This window comes from Podarcis muralis, chromosome 17 (assembly GCF_964188315.1).
Source record: "Podarcis muralis chromosome 17, rPodMur119.hap1.1, whole genome shotgun sequence".
Lineage (NCBI taxonomy): Eukaryota > Metazoa > Chordata > Lepidosauria > Squamata > Lacertidae > Podarcis > Podarcis muralis.
The window spans coordinates 7,518,574-7,538,172 of NC_135671.1; the positions used below are offsets into that span (position 1 = coordinate 7,518,574).

At 48.0% G+C, this 19,599-nt stretch overlaps 1 protein-coding gene across 2 annotated transcripts in view; it reads left to right on the plus strand.

Moving 5' to 3' along the window:
* CORO2A (coronin 2A) overlaps positions 1-19,599 on the plus strand; it is a 61,517-nt gene that overhangs the window by 38,663 nt on the left and 3,255 nt on the right. For both annotated transcript variants that reach the window (XM_028712507.2, XM_028712509.2), the window contains exons 2-11: positions 3,578-3,778; positions 7,448-7,564; positions 8,900-9,049; positions 10,054-10,233; positions 12,538-12,654; positions 13,284-13,388; positions 14,080-14,176; positions 17,038-17,150; positions 17,263-17,353; positions 19,283-19,542. In XM_028712507.2, the coding sequence (XP_028568340.2) occupies positions 3,578-3,778; positions 7,448-7,564; positions 8,900-9,049; positions 10,054-10,233; positions 12,538-12,654; positions 13,284-13,388; positions 14,080-14,176; positions 17,038-17,150; positions 17,263-17,353; positions 19,283-19,542 (1,431 nt within the window). The remainder of the gene's footprint in view (positions 1-3,577; positions 3,779-7,447; positions 7,565-8,899; positions 9,050-10,053; positions 10,234-12,537; positions 12,655-13,283; positions 13,389-14,079; positions 14,177-17,037; positions 17,151-17,262; positions 17,354-19,282; positions 19,543-19,599) is intronic.

Here is a 19,599-nt window from a genome sequence, read left to right on the forward strand (position 1 = left end):
GAAGGGAGATGGGTGGGAACCACAATTCTGCAAACTGACAGCAGAAGCTCTGATTGGCAGGCACCCATCATGTCATCAAGAAGCCTCTTCTTCTCCAATCCCAAGAGCAGTTTTGAGCTTTTTAAAGTTAAAAAAAAATCACTGCAATGACCGATGATAGGAGAATAAGGTCTGCTGGCATTTCCATCTTATTCTGATTGTGAAGCCAAAAGGAAGCTGGTTTTGGGGGGGCACTATTGAAAGAGTTTAATAGTATGCCTGTCTCCTCAACGGTGATGTGGGTTTTCTAAAAAAAAAAAAAAAGAATTGGAAAAATTTAGGGTAATTTGCATTGGGAAATTATTTGATGTCCCGGAGAATGATCTAATTTAGCATGATTGTTTTAGCAACCGGAGCTAAAAGCTTTGAAACTGCCAAGCCGACCTAATGCTTTATTTGTAATTGGAATTCATTGTTACTAATGAACTTATGAAATGGAGAATTTTCTGCCTCAGATCACTGTTCCCCTTTGCCCTGCTAATTTAGTTTGGTACATGTGCTCTAATTGTCTTTATTAACTAGGGAGAGTTGGCTAATCAAGACTGTTTTCTGGTATCTATCCTTAATCACTGCCCCTGCTTTCCTTTAGGGGGAATTTTTGAGGGGCATTTTTGACATGCAATACATACATGTGCCCTTGTATTCATTAACTTCCCTTCTGTATCCCCCTCCCTGTAACTGCCTATCCAGAAAGCAAATGTTGCTGCATCTGAGTTGCAGCTATTCTGTAATCCAGATCCATTGTGGGAATAAACGTTCTATCAAACATTTTTAATTTAAAAAATAAATAAACAAATAGGAAATCTAGCCTATGAAAGTTGGGGGAAAGTCCTTTGGAAGAATTTCAGTTGTGTTCAGTTTGGCTTACACTCAAGTAAGCATGCACTGGATTGCAACCTCAGTTTAACACAACTGCTTAAAAAGACAACTCACCTTGCCAACAAAGGTCCATATAGTTAAAGCTATGGTTTTCCCGGTAGTGATGTATGGGAGTGAGAGCTGGACCGTAAAGAAGGCTGATCGCCGAAGAATTGATGCTTTTGAATTATGGTGCTGGAGGAGACTCTTGAGAGTCCCATGGACTGCAAGAAGATCAAACGTATCCATTCTTAAGGAAATCAGCCCTGAGTGCTCACTGGAAGGACAGATCCTGAAGCTGAGGCTCCAATACTTTGGCCACCTCATGAGAAGAGAAGACTCCCTGGAAAAGACCCTGATGTTGGGAAAGATGGAGGGCACAAGGAGAAGGGGACGACAGAGGACAGGATGGCTGGACAGTGTTCTCGAAGCTACCAGCATGCGTTTGACCAAACTGCAGGAGGCAGTGGAAGACAGGAGTGCCGGGCGTGCTCTGGTCCATGGGGTCACGAAGTGTCGGACACGACTAAACAACTAAACAACAACACAACAACAGGGTAGACCGGATAAATGGATACAGTAATCAGGGAAGAATGTTCAACAGTGTGTCAGGATGTGAGTGTGTGAGACAGACAGACAGGCAGTGATAACTGATGTAAGAATAGGCATCTGTCTGTCTCGGGAGACAATGGAAGAGTCAAACCACTGGAAGTCAAACCACTGGGCAGCTACAGTGCCTGCTGTGGCTGTAGAGACCAATACAGGAGAGACATGTTTTGTTGCAGGTGGGGCAGTTGTAGGTGTCCGGCTGTGCTTCTGCAGGTGTACCATGGCATTGCTTCTTTCTGCACTCCTCCCAACAGTCATTCCCCCTCGGGCATTGCTGTGGGTACACAACCTGACTTAGTCTTTTCAGTCATCTACAAGGAATTCCCATGTATGCATATTATATTGCTGGCATCTGTCGGTCTCAAGGGACAATGGAGTGAAGTCAAACCACTGTGTTAGCGGCACTGAAGTGACCTCCCTGGGGCGCAAGCCTTGGCAGTGTGTCTGGAGGTCCTGAGCTGCCGAGACGACAAGACCTCTCAGCCTCACTGATGTGGTCTAAAGGAAAGCAGAGCAATACGCTTGGCACTGGCTTAGCTGCAGGAATTGCAAGAAGGAGGCCTACAAGGCACCACCCAAGTGTCTTAGGGACTCCACTCTGGATTTGTGTAGGGTTTACTCCAGGGGTCAGCAAACTTTTCCAGCAGGGGGCTGGTCCACTGTCCCTCAGACCTTGTCGGGGGCCGGATTATATTTTGAAAAGAAAAATGAACGAATTCCTATGCCCCACAAATAACCCAGAGATGCATTTTAAATAAAAGGGCACATTCTGCTCATGTAAAACATGCTGATTCCTGGACCGTCTGCGGGCCGGTTTTAGAAGGTGATTGGGCCAGATCCGGCCCCCAGACCTTAGTTTGCCTACCCATGGTTTACTCCTTAGCCCAGGGGTCTGCAACCTTTAAGACAAAAAGAGCCACTTGGACCCGTTTCCGAAGAAAAAAAAACTGGGAGCCGCAAAACCATTGCGACATTTAAAACAAATATATCTCCAGAGCCGCGATCTGACAGCGGGCGGGAAGGTGACGTCGGGACGGTGCGTGACTAACGCACGCACCGCCCCCATGTGACGTCACAGCAAGTACAGCGCCCGCCACAGTGGGGAGTGTCGGGGCGCACAATGCGCCTCCTCCCCTCGCTAGTATCCGCCCCGGAGCTGCGGCAAAGGTGTAAAAGAGCCACATGCGGCTACGGAGCTGCGGGTTGCAGACCCCTGCTTTAGCCTTTTCTTCCCCCGATAGCCCACAAGGCGGTGGAGGTTTCGTTTGAGAGTTTTCCTTCTCCTAGATGAGCTGCTTTCTCAGGTTGACAGGCCCCACCTGCCCCTCACTTTCCTCTACAGCGCGTGCAGAAACCACCTTCTTGACTGTTGGACCCACCATTAGTCGCATCTGTTCAATCCACCGGAGCTTGTCCTTGCATGCAGGGGAAGCGCCCAATTCACCAAGAGTTTGCTGGGATGCATATAAATGCATATACATACTAGCAGTTCGAAAGCACACCAGTGCAAGTAGATAAATAGTTACCACTGCGGCGGCAAGGTAAACGGCTTTTCCGTGCGCTCTGGTTTCCGTCACAGTGTCCCGTTGCGCCAGAAGCGGTTTACTCATGCTGGCCACATGATCCGGAAAGCTGTCTGTGGACAAACGCCGGCTCTCTTGGCCTGAAGCAAGATGAGCGCCTCAACCCCAGAGTCGCCTTTGACTAGACTTAATCATCCAGGGGCCCTTTACTTTTTACCTTACATATACAGTGGTACCTCGGGTTAAGTACTTAATTCGTTCTGGAGGTCCGTTCTTAACCTGAAACTGTTCTTAACCTGAAGCACCACTTTAGCTAATGGGGCCTCCTGCTGCCGCCACGCCGCCGGAGCCCGATTTCTGTTCTTATCCTGAAGCAAAGCTCTTAACCTGAAGCACTATTTCTGGGTTAGCGGAGTCTGTAACCTGAAGCGTATGTAACCTGAAGTGTATGTAACCCGAGGTACCACTGTAGAAGAGTGTCCTCATTTGAATCTGAAATCTCAAACGGTCTGGTGGCTTCACGGTTCCGTTTTCTGTGTTCATTGCAGATGTCATGGTCCCCTCAGTACCGGAGTTCAAAATTCCGCCATGTTTACGGCAAGGCAGCCAGTAAGGAGAAGTGCTACGACTGTGTGCCTATCACCCGCAGCGTTCACGACAATCACTTCTGCGCTGTGAACCCGCATTTCGTTGCTGTTGTGACAGAATGTGCCGGCGGAGGAGCCTTTATTGTAATACCAGTAAATCAGGTAAGGACCACCTCACTGACAGGTGTAGCTGGTTTTGTGTGTTTGTACGTCTCGGTGGGCAATGGAACCTCCTAAAGCCCAAATGGCCCATTCATTTTAACAGAGGAGCATATTTTGAATGGAGTAAGGCAGAGGTTTTCAACCTCTTTGAGCCCACAGCTCTCTTGTGGCACCCCTGTGGGGCTGAGGAGCCCAGTAATGTCACCCCTTGCCTGCAGAACTGGCAGCCTCTCACCCTTTTTCAAACACCCTCCCTTGTAGAGTGTTCCCTCAACCTCCTCTCCCCGCTCCTTGGGAGTTCTCTGGGCAGCCATAGCTGCCACCCCTGGTCTGTGAGCTGCCCCCCTGCCCCAAAGAGAGGTGTTTCCTCACACTGCCCCACAGGGGGCTGGGAAGCACCCCCCGGCCAGCCCCAGAAGCACCATTCACCTGTGGAGCTTGTAGCCAGGGCTGCTGCAATAAACAGCTGTGTGAGCCTTTGGGAGGCAGAGATGTGAGAGGGCATCAGAAGAGGGAGGGAAGGAAAGAGGGACAGAGGCCAGTGTTGCCCGTGGCACTTGAAAACCAAAGGGATTGAAAGGCCAACAGTATTGGCTCTGTCTACTGACTCTCTCATGAACTGGGAGCTAGGGCAAAGGGCTCATTTACACACATGCACACAAACCCCATATAAACTCCTTTTGCACTGCATGGGTTCGTTTTGCTTGCGGCTAACGCACTGCTGAGTTGCACAAGAATTGCCTGGGACCTCCTCCCTGCCCATACAAACACCAGGACTCTGGAAGAGCTTGCTGTTGTAGGTTGAAGGGGGCTTAAAGAGCCCTTTTGCCTTTCCCACTCATCCTGAGTTGCCTGGTGAGCCCTTTGCAGATGTATTGGTTTTCATAAGAGAAAGCCATATTTTTAGGCGAGGGTCCCTGGGATCTGAGGCTCTGTTGGGCACCAGACTGAGGACCTAAACCACTTGCCACCAATTCTTGTGCTAAAGATGGTGGTGATCGAGCTACAGGATGATCCAAAAGGTCGTCGTCCAGGATAAAGTCACGAATGCTTCCTTTTGTAAATGTATGTAATTCTGGGGCTGGTTTTGGACAACACATTTACGGGGTGATTGGACTGAATGACTATTCCAAAAAGCACTCTTTAAAAAAAGATGCACCGTATTTTTCGCTCTATAAGACGCACCAGACCACAAGACGCACCTAGTTTTTGGAGGAGGAAAACAAGAAAGAAAATATTCTGAATCTCAGAAGCCAGAACAGCAAGAGGGATCACTGTGCAGTGAAAGCAGCGATCCCTCTTCCTGTTCTGGCTTCTGGGATAGCTTCGCAGCCTCCATTCGCTCCATAAGATGCACACACATTTCCCCTTACTTTTTAGGAGGGAAAAAGTGAGTCTTATAAAGCAAAAAATATGGTATTTTGTTTTCAAAAGTGTTCATACTTTACCATCAATAATACCTTTAATTTATCCATTGACTTCCCATCCCCCTCTCCATGGGGTTCTATGTTTATCCTTTAACATTGCATAATTTAACTTATAACACTCCATATGTACATCCTAAGTGATTAACCTTAATATGTTTCTTCTCTTGCTCATATTTCAAACCCTGCTCACGTTTTCACGCAACTATAATAGCTCTTTAGATGTTCTCCAAAAGTACTCTTAATTGGTTACTGCCCCTTTAAGACAGGGTTTACTAACCATTTTTCACCCTGGGGAAAACCTTTTGAGGGCTGTATAACAGTGGCGCTGTGGCCGAAAGTGAGTGTATTAGTATCTTGGTCCACCAAACAGCCACACATCACTTGTGCTTCCTTTATGTAATAGATATATGTTATAATCCAAAGGACCATGATCTACAACAACAGAATCTTACTTACATATTTAGTATAATAATCCTTGCTAACCTTTACAGTGCCCCTCAAAACACCTGTCTGCTACAGACCCCTTGTGGTGAAAATATATACAATAAGAAAAATGTATTTTAGCTCCGCTCTCTGTAAGGTTAAGAGGCCATTTTAAGACTCCAGTCCAGACAGAGGCACAGCAAAAACGTATACCCAGCCCACAACAGCCGTTGGAAATTTGCATTTCCTATGTACTTTGCAATGCAAATGGAAATATGCTTCCCATCCTCAGTGTGTGTTGCAAGCAGGGTTGCACATCGCAACCACATTCATACTGCTTGAGATGAAGGAAACTCCTGTGCAACAGTCTCTCCTTTGCTGTTTCTGGGTAGTATTTGAAAACACATGTAAGATGCAGTTATTGCAGGTTCTTAATCTGCATTGGGAGTCTAGCTTTGCAACCTACCAATTGCAGAATATATTCCAGCTGGTTCCATGCTGAATTTGTCATCATTTTTCCTCTTCCTTCATACATCAGGTCTGTCTTTTCCCCTACGCCACACATACATGGTAATTCATTTAAATGTCCATCCTTCACCATCCAAAAAACCCCAAGCAAACCTCAAATGTTCAAAATAAAGTTGTGAAAGTAAATCAGGAATTGAGGGGGGGGTGACATTTGTGGCGTCACAGAAACTAGCCAATAGGCACCATCCACAGCTATATTTCAAATCAACTATGCTGGAAACTGGCAGAAAGCTTGCCTTAGGAGAGAAAAACATATGTGTCTGTATTAAACATATGGGCATTCTCAGACTGGCTTGGCTGCTCTAAAATATGTTTTTCTTCACCCTAAATTTGTATGTGTTTTGTTTTCAGTCCTTCCCTACTGGATTGTTTCCAGATTATCAGTATTTTGTGGGAAGGATTCAAGTGCATACAAGAAATTTAGGATTGCAGAATCAACGTGGATCAGTGCACTCTGTCACCCTAGTACAGGGGTCTGCAACCTTTAAGACAAAAAGAGCCACTTGGACCCGTTTCCGAAGAAAAAAACAACCTGGGAGCCGCAAAACCATTGCGACATTTAAAGCATGCGCGCCGCTGCCCTCCGATCTGACAGCGGGTGGGAAGGTGACGTCGGGACGGTGCGTGACTAACGCACGCACCACCCCCATGCGACGTCACAGCCAGTACAGCGCCCGCCACAGTGGGGAGTGTCGGGGCGCACAATGCGCCTCCTCCCCTCACTAGTATCCGCCCCAGAGCCACGGCAAAGGTGTAAAAGAGCCACATGCGGCTCCAGAGCCGCAGGTTGCAGACCCCTGCCCTAGTACAAGAATCCACTTTTTGAAAGGGAAAAAAAGCAGCAGCAGACTTTTTGCAGTTAGGAAAGTGACAGAGAAATTCAATGAAAAGTGTGGGATGAATACATGATTCACAGGAAGACGTATAAAAACCCCACACAAGCAAATCAGAATGAATGGTCAATAAAGACTGGATGAGTCTAATTTCCACAGAACTTTGTGCAAGCGACTCAGAATGACTGGTCAATAAACACATCATCTGGAGGAGCCCCTAGTCTGTGTAGTTTGTATCCAAACCCTGCAAAAGGGAACACAAGCAAGTTATGGCAACTGTTGATACTGGTGGTTTAATATGGGTAGGAAATGGCTCCAAGAGACAGATACATTAAGGGGTCAAGATAAAACCATGAAGGACAAGACACACTGGAGAGTTCTGTTTTGCTTTGTGTCGATTGACAGGCCTTATCAGAGACGTTGCCGTTTGGGAACTAAATCTTTCCGTTTGTTTCCAGACAGGAAAACTCGACCCGCATTACCCTCGCATCTGTGGGCACAAAGGGAATGTTTTAGACATTAAGTGGAACCCTTTCGATGACTTTGTAATAGCCTCGTGCTCTGAAGATACCACTGTAAGTTTCGGGAACCTCTGGAGCGATATAACCCCTGTCAGGTGCAGACAGAAGGCTGCCCAGTTTCCTAACTATGGTTAGAAGATCGAGATTATCCCATAGGCTCACCCCCTTTCCTTTCATAGCTATAGTTAGTGTTAAGTCAGCACTGTTCTAACCATGGTTAAAGGTAAAGGGACCCCTGACCATTAGGTCCAGTCGTGGCCAACTCTGGGGTTGTGGCGCTCATCTCACTTTATTGGCCGAGGGAGCTGGCATACAGCTTCTGGATCATTTGGCCAGCATGACTAAGCCGCTTCTGGCGAACCAGAGCAGCGCACGGAAACGCCGTTTATCTTCCTGCCGGAGCAGTACCTATTTATCTACTTGCACTGGTGTGCTTTCAAACTGCTAGGTTGGCAGGAGCAGGGACCGAGCAACGGGAGCTCACCCCATCGCGGGGATTCGAACTGCCGACCTTTTGATCAGCAAGTCCTAGGCTCTGTGGTTTAACCCACAGTGCCACCCGCGTCCCCCTAACCATGGTTAGCTCAAATCAAAGCCGGCAGATGTGTTTCTGGTTGTGGTTGCCTGATGTAGAGTGGATGTAACCACACTGAAAATGCTGGTGCGAGCTTAACACTGGTTAGGGATTCAGAATTCAACAGAGAGGTAGGAGCACATAAGGCATCAAGGTGTTTTTGATGATGATGGAGACCGGGCCGCAACATGTTTACACTGGTTCTAAAGGCCTCATCATTTGCTAGGAAGGCTCCAAGGGACAGCTGATAAAGTAACTAGGACATACTGTTTTTGGAGTGGTGGGTTTGGATATTAGAGCCAGGTTTAACTTGACTGAGTTCATAAGGTTGTTTCGAGGCCAGAATGCCATTATTTGGAGGCAGGGTGAGAAATGCAAATAAACACTTCAGCTGAGTGGGGCACTTCTTAAGGTCCTGGTTTGGCGCTTCCACCCTAAAGCGGTAATGCAGGAAGTGAGACAGATCAGATGCCTGCCCCCCTTTTGGGCGGGGCAATGGAAAGCACAACTCTCACTGTGCAGGTGGAACATCTCTCTTGACTTGATGTTACCTTTGTCTGTGCACAGACACTTGGTGGTCCACATGGAGGAAACCCAAGGGACAGGATGGATTCCTACCTAGACTGTGAGAGTTGGATATGCACTGGGTGCCCGTTGATCCTGCCCCTCTGCCACCCCCTGCAAACCATCTCTCCATCCCACATTCCTTTATCCTCAACTACTGATTAAGACTTATTAGTCCTGATTGCTGCTGCTAATGGCAGGTGTTGATTAACGGAGCCGGCTTAAAGTCTCTGCACTGCTGTGTCTCTTAGGTTAAAGTCTGGAACATTCCTCACCACTTACTCACAACAAACATCACAGATGCACAGAAGGAGCTTCTTGGTCATTCGCGAAGGGTGGGACTCATCGAATGGCACCCAACTGCGAGCAACATCCTTTTCAGCACCGGCTATGATTACAAAGTGAGTCAGGGTCTTGTTAACCTTCATTTCAAGCATCAACATGCTGTTGTTCTGTTCTGCTTCCATGGGGGGTCTTGGGCAGAGTATCTGAGGTGTGTGAAATGAATGAGAGGATATAACCCTTTGCCAAACTAGAGGCAAAGGGTTACTTCCTGCCTTCCAAAACATGGTGGCCACAGTCTATTCCCAGCATGCATATGGAACACAAAGCAAGAGAGGGGTAAAAATGCGGGGGGGGGGGGGGGGATGGATAAGCCGGCCCAGAATTGCCTAGCAGGATGTTCCCACAACTTGTTTCTTTAGATTGTGTGTGTGTGTGTGTGTGTGTGTGTGTGTGTGTGTGTTTGTGTGTAGGGAGGTGGCATGTTGTTGTTGTTTGTGCAAAGCACCATATAAGCCCGAATTGCAAATAAATATGCCACAGTTCTGCAAGACCACAGAATATGGTATTGGTTGCAGAATTCAGGCGCGGAATTGTAGAGTTGGAAGGGACCCTGAGGATCATCTAGTGATTCTAGTCCAATCCCCTGCCATGCAGGAACATGCAGCTGTCCCTTATAAAGATCAAACCTGCAACCTTGGCATTATCAGCACCACGCTCTAACCAGCTGAACTACCCGTGTCAAATAAGAACCTCAATTTTCATCAAAGCCAGCAACAAATTGGGATTTTCTAGTCCTTAATGGTTGCAAAGGAATGAAGTAAAAGTGGGTGGTGATGTCTCCTGAAACTTCACAAGCCAGATTCATTGCTGGATATAGTTTTCAGTGTTCAGGGGCTGGAGCATTTGCACCCAAGCAGCCGCCTCTCCTTCCCCGTGGCTAGCAGAAGCTGCATAAATTTTGCCCAGTCAAGCTGAACAGGGAAAATCATGGAAATGTGCTGTTTACAATTTGTCCAAGTTGCATAGTATTTGGAGTAGTCATTGTTCTTTTTGTGCGTTGTCTGCACTGTGGGTGGAGAGCTCGGGAAACTTTCACGAACGCACCTCTCTTTGCCTTCAGATCATGATCTGGAACCTTGACACCAAAGAGTCTGTAATTCAGACCCCGGTGAAGACAATCCACTTCCACACGGACGTCATTCTTTCCATGTCGTTCAACACAGACGGAAGCCTCTTGGCCACGGCCTGCAGGGACAGGAAAATAAGGGTCATTGACCCACGAGCAGGAACTGTCCTACAGGTATGCAGGGCTGGCGAGATAGCGCCACGCGGGAAGACCGCTGTTTGTTTTAGGTGGCTAAAAGGATGTTCTCTCTTGTGCACAGGAGAAAGATAGGTCTGCAGGCCAGGAGGTGGGGTGCATCTTTCTCTGAAACAACAGGGTTAGAGCAGAAGATCTAGCTTAGATCCTACACCAGGTTTACATCTGGGGGCCCAAACCAGAGCTGCTGTCATTTACAGCCTTATTGTGTTCTGCAGCTGGGCAGCACTTTCAAAGTCAGCTTTCCCTGCTCCTGAATAATGATGAATTGATTCTGAATTGGAATCACAACTCTTTTTCACATCGGATGGGCCGTCCACCTAGCTTGATATAGGCAGTTTAGCAGTGGGAAGGTGACTCGGCTGCCGTCCATGACATTAAGATCGTCACTTGACTGCTTGCAGTTACCTTATCTTTCAGGTGGGGAGCGTCAATCAAGCTTAGATGGGTTGGTGGGCCCAATGTCCCTCCCCGAAGGCCGCCTTGGGGCTATGCCTGTTATTTTGCACCATAATCATCACATTTTGAGGGAGGCAGAAGTCAGTCATAGGCCATTCAGTTCATTTCTAAAGTACCGTATTTTCCGCTCCATAAGACACACTTTTCCCCTCTTAAAATCTAAGGGGAAATGTCTGTGCGTCTTATGGAGTGAATGTGTGGTCCCTGGGGCTGGGGTGGGGGACCCGGGCTTCCCCTGCCAGCCCTGACCTGTTCTTTGGGGCTGGCGGTGGGGGAAAGCGCTTCTGGGGTAGCCCGCAAAGCCTCCGCAGGGCAGCGGGGAGCCTTTGTGCGGCTATCCCTGGCTTTTGTGGAAGGTGGAGGAAGGGACAGAGCGAGGCTCTCACACTTCCCCCACCTCCCGCAAAAGCACCCAAGAGCCGCATATTTTTGTTCTTGAATTCCCCCCCAACCCCCAAAAAAGTAGGTGCGCCTTGTGGTCAGGTGCGCCTTATGGAGTGAAAAATATGGTACCCCCCCCCCCATTATTCAGCGTCCAGCCTGCTGCATTGTCCTGGACCGGTTGGACTCACAGGAATAGTGGGAGGGAACCACACAGGGTAGAGGGCTCAGAGCTTAGGGAGTGGTGGGATGGTGATGAGTGATCAGAGGGAGAAGATTGGGAAGAACTGGTGTCAGAAGCTAAAGGCGTAACAGGGCTTAGTGTGCTAAGACAGTCTGTGGCTGAGAGAAGTCCAGAATCAGAAGTGGAAGCTGGTGAGTGGGAGGCCAAGAGGCAGAGATCAGTCAAGCTGGGGAAGAAGCAAGGATGTCTTCCCCTTGTGCTGCAACAAGCTAGGCTCCTCCCTGGTCTCCCACAACCAGAGGAGGCATGAAGTGGGAAGAACAAGGCATGCAGGTGCAGTCTCCGATTGTTTGGGGGAGGGAAACCTGGAAAGGAGACATAGATGGCTGTGGGGAGACAGGAACCTTTAGTCTGGGCAATTGATCCATGGGGCAAGAACTACTGGGGATGAGCTGCTGCGCTCATTAGGCTTGACGCCCAGCCAAGTCTGTGCAGATCCTATTCTTGCTAATAAAGAGTTAACTCCAACAGGCAGGGTGTGATTTACTGCTGGATTGCTCCTGTCACTTATCTACCCGGGATCCTGATTCCCAGTTACTCTCTTCATTGCTCATGTGAAGTGTTTCTGTGTCCCAAGGCCTGTGGTACACGCTGCTGATTTAAGTGGAGTACGCAACAGGGTCCTGCAAGAGAAGCCTTTAAGAGGACAGTCCTCTATGTAGTTTTCTAGCTCAGGTGATTCATCAGTTGGTGTGTAATGTGATCGTTCCCCAGCAGCAAACTAGCGTTCCCCAAGAGGCCTGACAAGCCCTGCCTTGACAGTCTACCTTAAATTAGTCTGGTATGGCTTCCAAATCATATAAAGTGGTACCTCGGGTTAAGTACTTAATTCGTTCCGGAGGTCCGTTCTTAACCTGAAACTGTTCTTAACCTGAAGCATCACTTTAGCTAATGGGGCCTCCTGCTGCTGCTGCTGCTGCGCCGCCGGAGCACGATTTCTGTTCTCATCCTGAAGCAAAGTTCTTAACCCGAGGTAATATTTCTGGGTTAGCGGAGTCTGTAACCTGAAGCGTATGTAACCCGAGGTAGCACTGTATTGCTGCATCAGCTGTACAGGGAGATAAGCGAATGCTGTGAATTTTGATGGTGGAGGGTTTTCAAAACTTCAGACAATAGGCAGGTGCGGATAAGTTTCACTGAAAGAAGCAGCATTTGGTGTGCTTGATTTCCTCTGAGTAACACGCCATGTCTTCTTGCAGGAAGCAAACAACAAGTCTCACAGAGTGAATAAAGTTTTGTTTCTAGGAAACATGAAAAAGCTGCTCTCCACGGGGACATCGAGGTGGAACAACAGGCAAATTGCACTATGGGATCAGGTGAGTTGCTCAGCAAACCACTTCAGGCACTCGCCCCGCTAATGGTTCCATCACAGATCAACACTTCAGCTCTGTCTCTCTCTCTCTGCTGTTTAGGCCGTGCGCACACGCTAAATCTTTAAAGCTCATTCAAATATAGTATCAGAGAGATAAACAGCTATGTGCTTTTTTAAAAGACATCTGAAGGCAGCCCTGTTCAGGGAAGCTTTTAGTGTGTGGTGTGATGTTGTATTGTGCTTTTAGTATATATATTTTGGTTGGGAGCTGCCCAGAGTCGCTCGGGCAACCCAGCCAGATGGACGGCAAGCAAGCAAACAAACAAATCAAAGCAATTACGAACAGAGATGTGCAAAGAGCTTCTCTCTGTAAGAGAGCACAACAGTGGCTGGTGTGGAGCATGGCATGCCTGCGCCATTTTGTGTCACTTTCCCTGCTCTTTTAGATGTGGCAGCCATTTTGTTTTATGCCAGGCCCTCTCAGCAGCCATTTTGTGACTGGTGCAAACGCCCTATGTGCCCAGTGGCCCCAAGAGGTTGGCGGCCCCTGCTCTAAATCCTTCCGGAACTGCATTTGTTGTTCTTGTTGTGTTTTGCCACTTTATAGCTGTGGTTTCTGGTTTCCTCACGCAGGGTGACCTTTCCGTGCCTTTACTAGAGGAGGATATGGACGGTTCCTCGGGTCTCTTGTTTCCTTTCTATGACTCGGACACACACATGCTGTATGTGCTGGGCAAGGTGAGTCCTTGCCCTTGCTACAGAGTCTTAAGTACAGTGGTGCCTCGCAAGACGAAAAGAATCCATTCCGTGAGTCTCTTCGTCTTGCGGTTTTTTCGTCCTGCGAAGCAAGCCCATTAGCGGATTAGCGTGCTTAGCGGGCTAGGCAGATCAGCTGATAAGCGGCTTAGTGGCTCAGCTGTTAAGCGGCTTAGCGGCTCAGCTGATAAGCGGCTTAGCGGTCAGCTGTTTAGAGACTTAGCGGATCAGCTGTTTAGCGGCTTAGCGGATCAGCTGATAAGCGGCTTAGCAGCTTGGGGAAGGGGGGGGGGGGAGGAAAAAAACCCTGCAGGAACTCGCAAGACATTTTCGTCTTGCGAAGCAAGCCCATAGGAAATTCGTTTTGCGAAGCACCTCCAAAACGGAAAACCCTTTTGTCTAGCGGGTTTTCCGTCTTGCGAGGCATTCATCTTGTGGGGCACAACTGTATGTGGGCAAGACTATAAATAAAACTTGTGCGATAACTAGATTCCCGTGCCTGGCCGTTGAAACCGCTCTCCACGTGGAACGGGCATTTGCGCGAGTTAAGAACGGTGGCAGGATTCTTTAGCTGGGGACCATGAAACGTCTTCCCCCAAATGGTGTGTCGGGAGCCAAGCACATCCTTCTCTTGGATACAACACTGCCCCTTTGTCTCTCCCATTATCTCTAGGGCGACGGGAACATCAGGTACTACGAGATAAGTCCGGAGAAGCCATACCTCAATTACCTGATGGAGTACCGCTCCCCTTTGCCCCAGAAAGGAATAGGTGAGCTTGCAGCCGTTTTCATTGCTGGTGATGTGCGATAAAGGGGTGTCCGTGAAGAACCGATACGGCAAGAGGCAGCTGGTCATGGGAAGATAACGGGCCTCGGTCTGTTCCTCCTTCCCTTCAGTTTTGTCACAGCTGTGCAACGTGGCTGAGGTTCTTCCTTTCGCCGCTTCCCTTTTGCCACTGAGGGAATTTCATCAGAGAACTATTGCTTTGCTTCAGGCTGTTCAAAAATACCATTCTAAGAGGCCTTTCTTTTTTCTCCCCCCCCCCCCACTCTTTAGCTGTGTACGCAGCATACAAAGCATGCAAGGCTCCCCCCCCCCCCCAATAATCCTGGGAACTGTAGTTTAGCTCTTCACAAAGCTACAATTCCCAGCAGAGTTCCCGGGGGGGAAGCAGTGTCTTTTAACTGGGCTTTAAACACATGGTGTGCACGAAGCTTCATCTGAATATGCAACTGCACCATAGAGCAACCATTTTCTGTTCCAACTAACAGACCTCCTTCTCTGGGGTTGCAAAGGGGAGGGATTGCTTGGCTACCTTCTCGGTAGTGGCGCCCTCCCTGTGAAACGCCCTCCCACCAGATGTCAAAGAGAACAACAACTACCAGACTTTTAGAAGACATCTGAAGGCAGCCCTGTTTCGGGAAGCTTTTAATGTTTGATGTATTAGAGTATTTTAATATTTTTTTTGGAAGCCACCCAGAGTGGCTGGGGAAGCCCAGCCAGATGGGTGGGGTATAAATAATAAATTATTATTATTATTATTATTATTATTATTATTATTATTATTATTGCCCAGCCGAATCCTCAGTCTCTTTAAACAGCCCCCCAGCTGCAGAGGAGGAGGTTGTAGCTGTTGGCATTTTCTAGTTAAAACACTCCGCAGAAGTTAATACTGAATCTCTGTTGGAAGAGCACACTTTGCCCTGGGTGTAATTACATGGAGACTCTGAGTTTAGGAAAATAAGAAAGTTACTTTTATTACAGGAAATGCATGTTTGACTGAAAAGATCCTGGTTCTCTGTGTCTAAGGTGGAGTCTCCTCTCTCACCTCTCTCAAGGAGAAAGCAAAGGAGGAGGAAATGAGCAGGGTGTGTCATTTTAGGGGGTGAATTTAATTTTTGCAAATTTCTTCAGTGAGAGGGTCTTAAAAATATGTTTTTGTGTGTGAGGAATTCAAACCCGCTATTCTTTTTGTGATCAGGCAATGTTTAGCTTGGTCTGTCTATGTTTGGTGAAGAGGCACAAAAACTGCTTTTGGAAAACCAAAGAATTTTAATTTTACCTTATGAAAATGTCAGTCTATGCCCAATAATAATAATAACAACAATAATAGCTACAAGTACTTAGTCATTTTTAATGATTACTATGCAGGTTTACATAGTTTTACTTCCCAAGCAAAACTGAATAGCTCAGTAGATTAGAGCATGGTGCTGATAATCCCAAGGTCGCAGGTTCGATTCCCAAATGGGACAACTGCATATTCCTGCAATACGGATGATCCTCTGAATTCTATGATTCTAAATTATATTAATGTAGCCAAAACATATTTTGAATCTCCAAGTCATGCTGCAACTTTTCAGAACCCCTCATTTTGGAATTTGGAAGTTGAAAAATTCAACAAGCCCTAGGAAATGAGATCAGCAACCCTGAGAGGTCCGATGCCTGAGAGAAGGTCAGCACCAATTACGTAGGTTGGAAAGGACAGTCTAAAACAGGATCTTCCTCCCACGCTTTCCCAAGCAAACACATCAGCCTCCACTGCAAGCTGAGTTGCATCCCAACACTTCTCAACAGTAGCTCTGGGCTTTTCCTGACGCAAGTCACTTCCCGCTTGCTACTGTAGATTTTGCCGCAAAGCAAACGAAGGGTGAGGCAGTGAGACCAGCAGAGAAAAACAGAGTGGCTGTTAAAGAAACAGGAGAGTTTTCCAACTTGCTCCCTGGTGATCCCACATCAGGTTGGAGACAGAGGCAGCAACGTTTAGGAGGAGTTGGATGGGAGAGAAAAAATTGCACAGAGAGGGAAGCAGTGTGTTCTGCGATGGTTGGAGAAAGACAATGTTGTAAGTGCTGGATGGGAGGTAAAGACGTAAGAGGCCAACCCTCTCTGTTTCCCCCCTCTACAAGTCTCCCTGCATGTTTGTAGAGGAAGAGGAGCAGCTGGAGTTTTAGGTCCCATGTTAAGAACCTCGTAAGTGCCTCCCTTGTTCAGTGGCCCATCTAGTCCAGCATTCTGCTTTTGCAGTGGCCAACTAGATGTTGTGGGAAACTTGTAAGCAGAAATGGAGCTCTGCACTTCTGCTTCCTCACAAGTGGTACAGTCATACCTCGGGTTACAGACGCTTCAGGTTGCGTTTTTTCGGGTTACGGACCTGCCAAAACCCAGAAGCACCGGAACAGGTTGCTTCTGGGTTTCGGCGGTTGTGCATGCGCAGAAGCACTAAATCGCGCTTTGCGCATGCACAGAAGCGTCGAATCGCAACCCGCGCATGCACAGACGCGCCGCTGCAGGCTGCGAACATGCATCCCGTACCGATCACATTTGCAAACCCAAGCGTCCACTGTATTCAGAAACTTACTGCCTCCCGCAGTAGAGACAGAACATGACCATTATGGCTAGTGGCCATTGATAATTTTATCAGTGCCTCGATCGTTTTGGCTGCACTTCTCTGAACCTTTTCCAGCTTTTGGAGGTCAGGCGACGAGATCTGTTCACAGTATTCCGAATGCAGTCACACCACAGATTTGCATAACGGGATTGTGGTAATTGCCAGTTTTATTAGCAGTGTTGGCCAGTGCATGTCTAGTTTCACACTGCCATAACACGTCTCCCTGCTTCCCCGGTCTTTAGGTATCATGCCAAAGAGGGGTCTGGATGTCTCTTCCTGCGAGATCTTCCGATTCTATAAACTGATCCCAGCCAAGTACCTGATAGAGCCGGTGTCTATGATAGTTCCGCGTCGGGTGAGTGAATCTCTCCTGGCTTTTGCCGGGTGGCTTCTAAACAGGGCTGGGGGGGGGAGGGGTGCGGCACTTGCTCAGACGTAAGCCAGTGTGCTCTGGTATCTCTCTGCAGTCTGAATCGTACCAGGAAGACATCTACCCGATGACAGCTGGAGCCCAGCCAGCCCTGACAGCACAAGAATGGCTAAGCGGCAGTAATAAAGGTCAGTGAGACCCAAAGGGCCTGAATCAAAATGATGTCCTCCTCTCTCTGGTCTGCATCGTGTTAACGGCAGAACTAGAGGATCAGGTGAGCGACACACCTGTAGGAGCATTGCTAGGTTTGAGCGGCGACCCTGCGCAAGATGCCCTTCAAGCGCCAACCTCCCATATTTCTCACTGTCCTCCCCACCTCCTGCCTGGCTTTGCTGTTCCCATAGTGACAAGTGCTTTCTGTTGAAACCGCTTGGTGTAACTGGAAACTGCTCGGATAGCTCCGTCGGTCGAGCATGAGACTCTTAACCTCAGGGCTGTGGTTTCGAGCCCCATGTCGGACAAAACATTCCTGCGTTGTAGGGGGTTGGACTAGATGACCCTAGTGATCCCTTGCAATTCTTTAAGCACACCTTGCTCCTGCTAAGGAGCTCATCATACGCTCAGGCGTTCCTTTGTAGCCATGTTGGTACCTACCCAACACTGGACAACAGTGGATGACAGGTATCGGGCAGGCAGGTGTGGTTTAGGGGAAACAACCTCGTGGGCCAAAGGAGGCCTAGCAAGCCAAATTTGGATCCTGGTCTGGAGATTCCTTGTCCCTGCTTTAAGCATAAGCAATGTTGAGACATGAAGCTACAGAAATGTAGGCCCTGCACTGCTGCAGTGAATGTGTAACGGTCACCTCTTAAGGCTTGAGTCTCTTAAGTCTCCAAGGCTTGAGTCTGGTGCATGGAAGAATCATTCTCTTTTGGCCTAGCCAAAGAAATTGGGCAAAATGAGAGAAAAAGCTTTGTATCGATACATCGGCCAGGACCGGTTTGAGGGCAAGAGCGCGATGGCACTTTCACCCGCGCTGTACCGTCGCCGGTTGAGGGCCCCATTGCGCTTTGGCCCTCAAACTGAGGGAGGAGCGAGCTGCTGGGGCCGATGCAGCTCGTTCTTCCCTCAGTGTGCAAAGCGTTGGCGGCAGAGGGACTTTCTCCGCCGCCAGAGGCCCGGTGTATGCAAGAACGAGCTGCATCAGCTTCGGCCCTGCAAGGTGCCGGGGTGAAACAGCCGCTGCTCTGCTGACAGAGCTGAGGCAGATTCACTCTGGTGCCTCATGGAGCTAGGCCCAATGCAGCTTGTTCCTCCCTCCGCTTTTCAACATCGCAGTGTATCACTATATCAGGATGTTTGGCTGGTGGTACATCACAATGTTGTAAATCTGATATCGGCCCAACAAATTACAGTGGTACCTCGGGTTAAGTACTTAATTCGTTCCAGAGGTCTGTTCTTAACCTGAAACTGTTCTTAACCTGAAGCACCACTTTAGCTAATGGGACCTCCTGCTGCCGCTGAGTCTCCAGAGCACTATTTCTGTTCTTATCCTGAAGCAAAGTTCTTAACCTGAAGCACTATTTCGGGGTTAGCAGAGTCTGTAACCTGAAGCGTATGTAACCTGAAGCGTATGTAACCCGAGGTACCACTGTACGCTAATAGGACTACAATAAGTTTTGTAAGGAGGAATATATGAAACATTGCAAAGTAGAGAAAGAATAGATAAATTAGTTATGAGATTTAAATGTAACAGTGAAAGTAAGAAATGTATATTAAGTGAATAGATTGGAAATTTTTCAGATGTGATTGATGGAAGTTAAAAAAATTGTATAAGATGTAAAATATGTTTAATTACTTTTGAAAATGATATGTTAAAAAAACTTATTTATTAAAAGAAAAAAAGAAAATCTGATATCGGCCAGCCCTAGTCGTGTGTACTTTCTCTACTGCAGAGTATATCAGTCCTCACAGGCTTCATTACTGGACTGAGTGAAATCTGCTTCTTTCTGTCATTCACTGGCCTGGCTCTAAAAACCTCTGTGAGTCTTCAGAGTCTGTTCTGAAATCCTCTGATCTTCCTGATCTTTGTGCCAAATGCTCCTTCCTGTTGCCCGCAGGCCCCGTCTTGATGTCTCTGAGACCAGGCTCCGTCATCTTGAACTCTTTGCCGCCACTCCCTGCGAAGGAGGCCGTGCTGGAAGCCACAGAGCCTGCCCAGCTGCGGACCAGGGTGGCAGACATCATTGAGAAGCCAAGCAGGGTGCAAGAGAGATGGGTGTACTGGAAGGCCGAGGAGAGGGGGCCAGAAGACAGGAAAATCGGGCTGTCGAACGGCTTTGATGTTTTTGAGTGTCCTCCGCCCAAAACAGAAAACGAGGTATGATTGTCTGAAAGAGAGAAGAAGCCTTGTTGGCAAGTCAAGATGAGCAGCTTA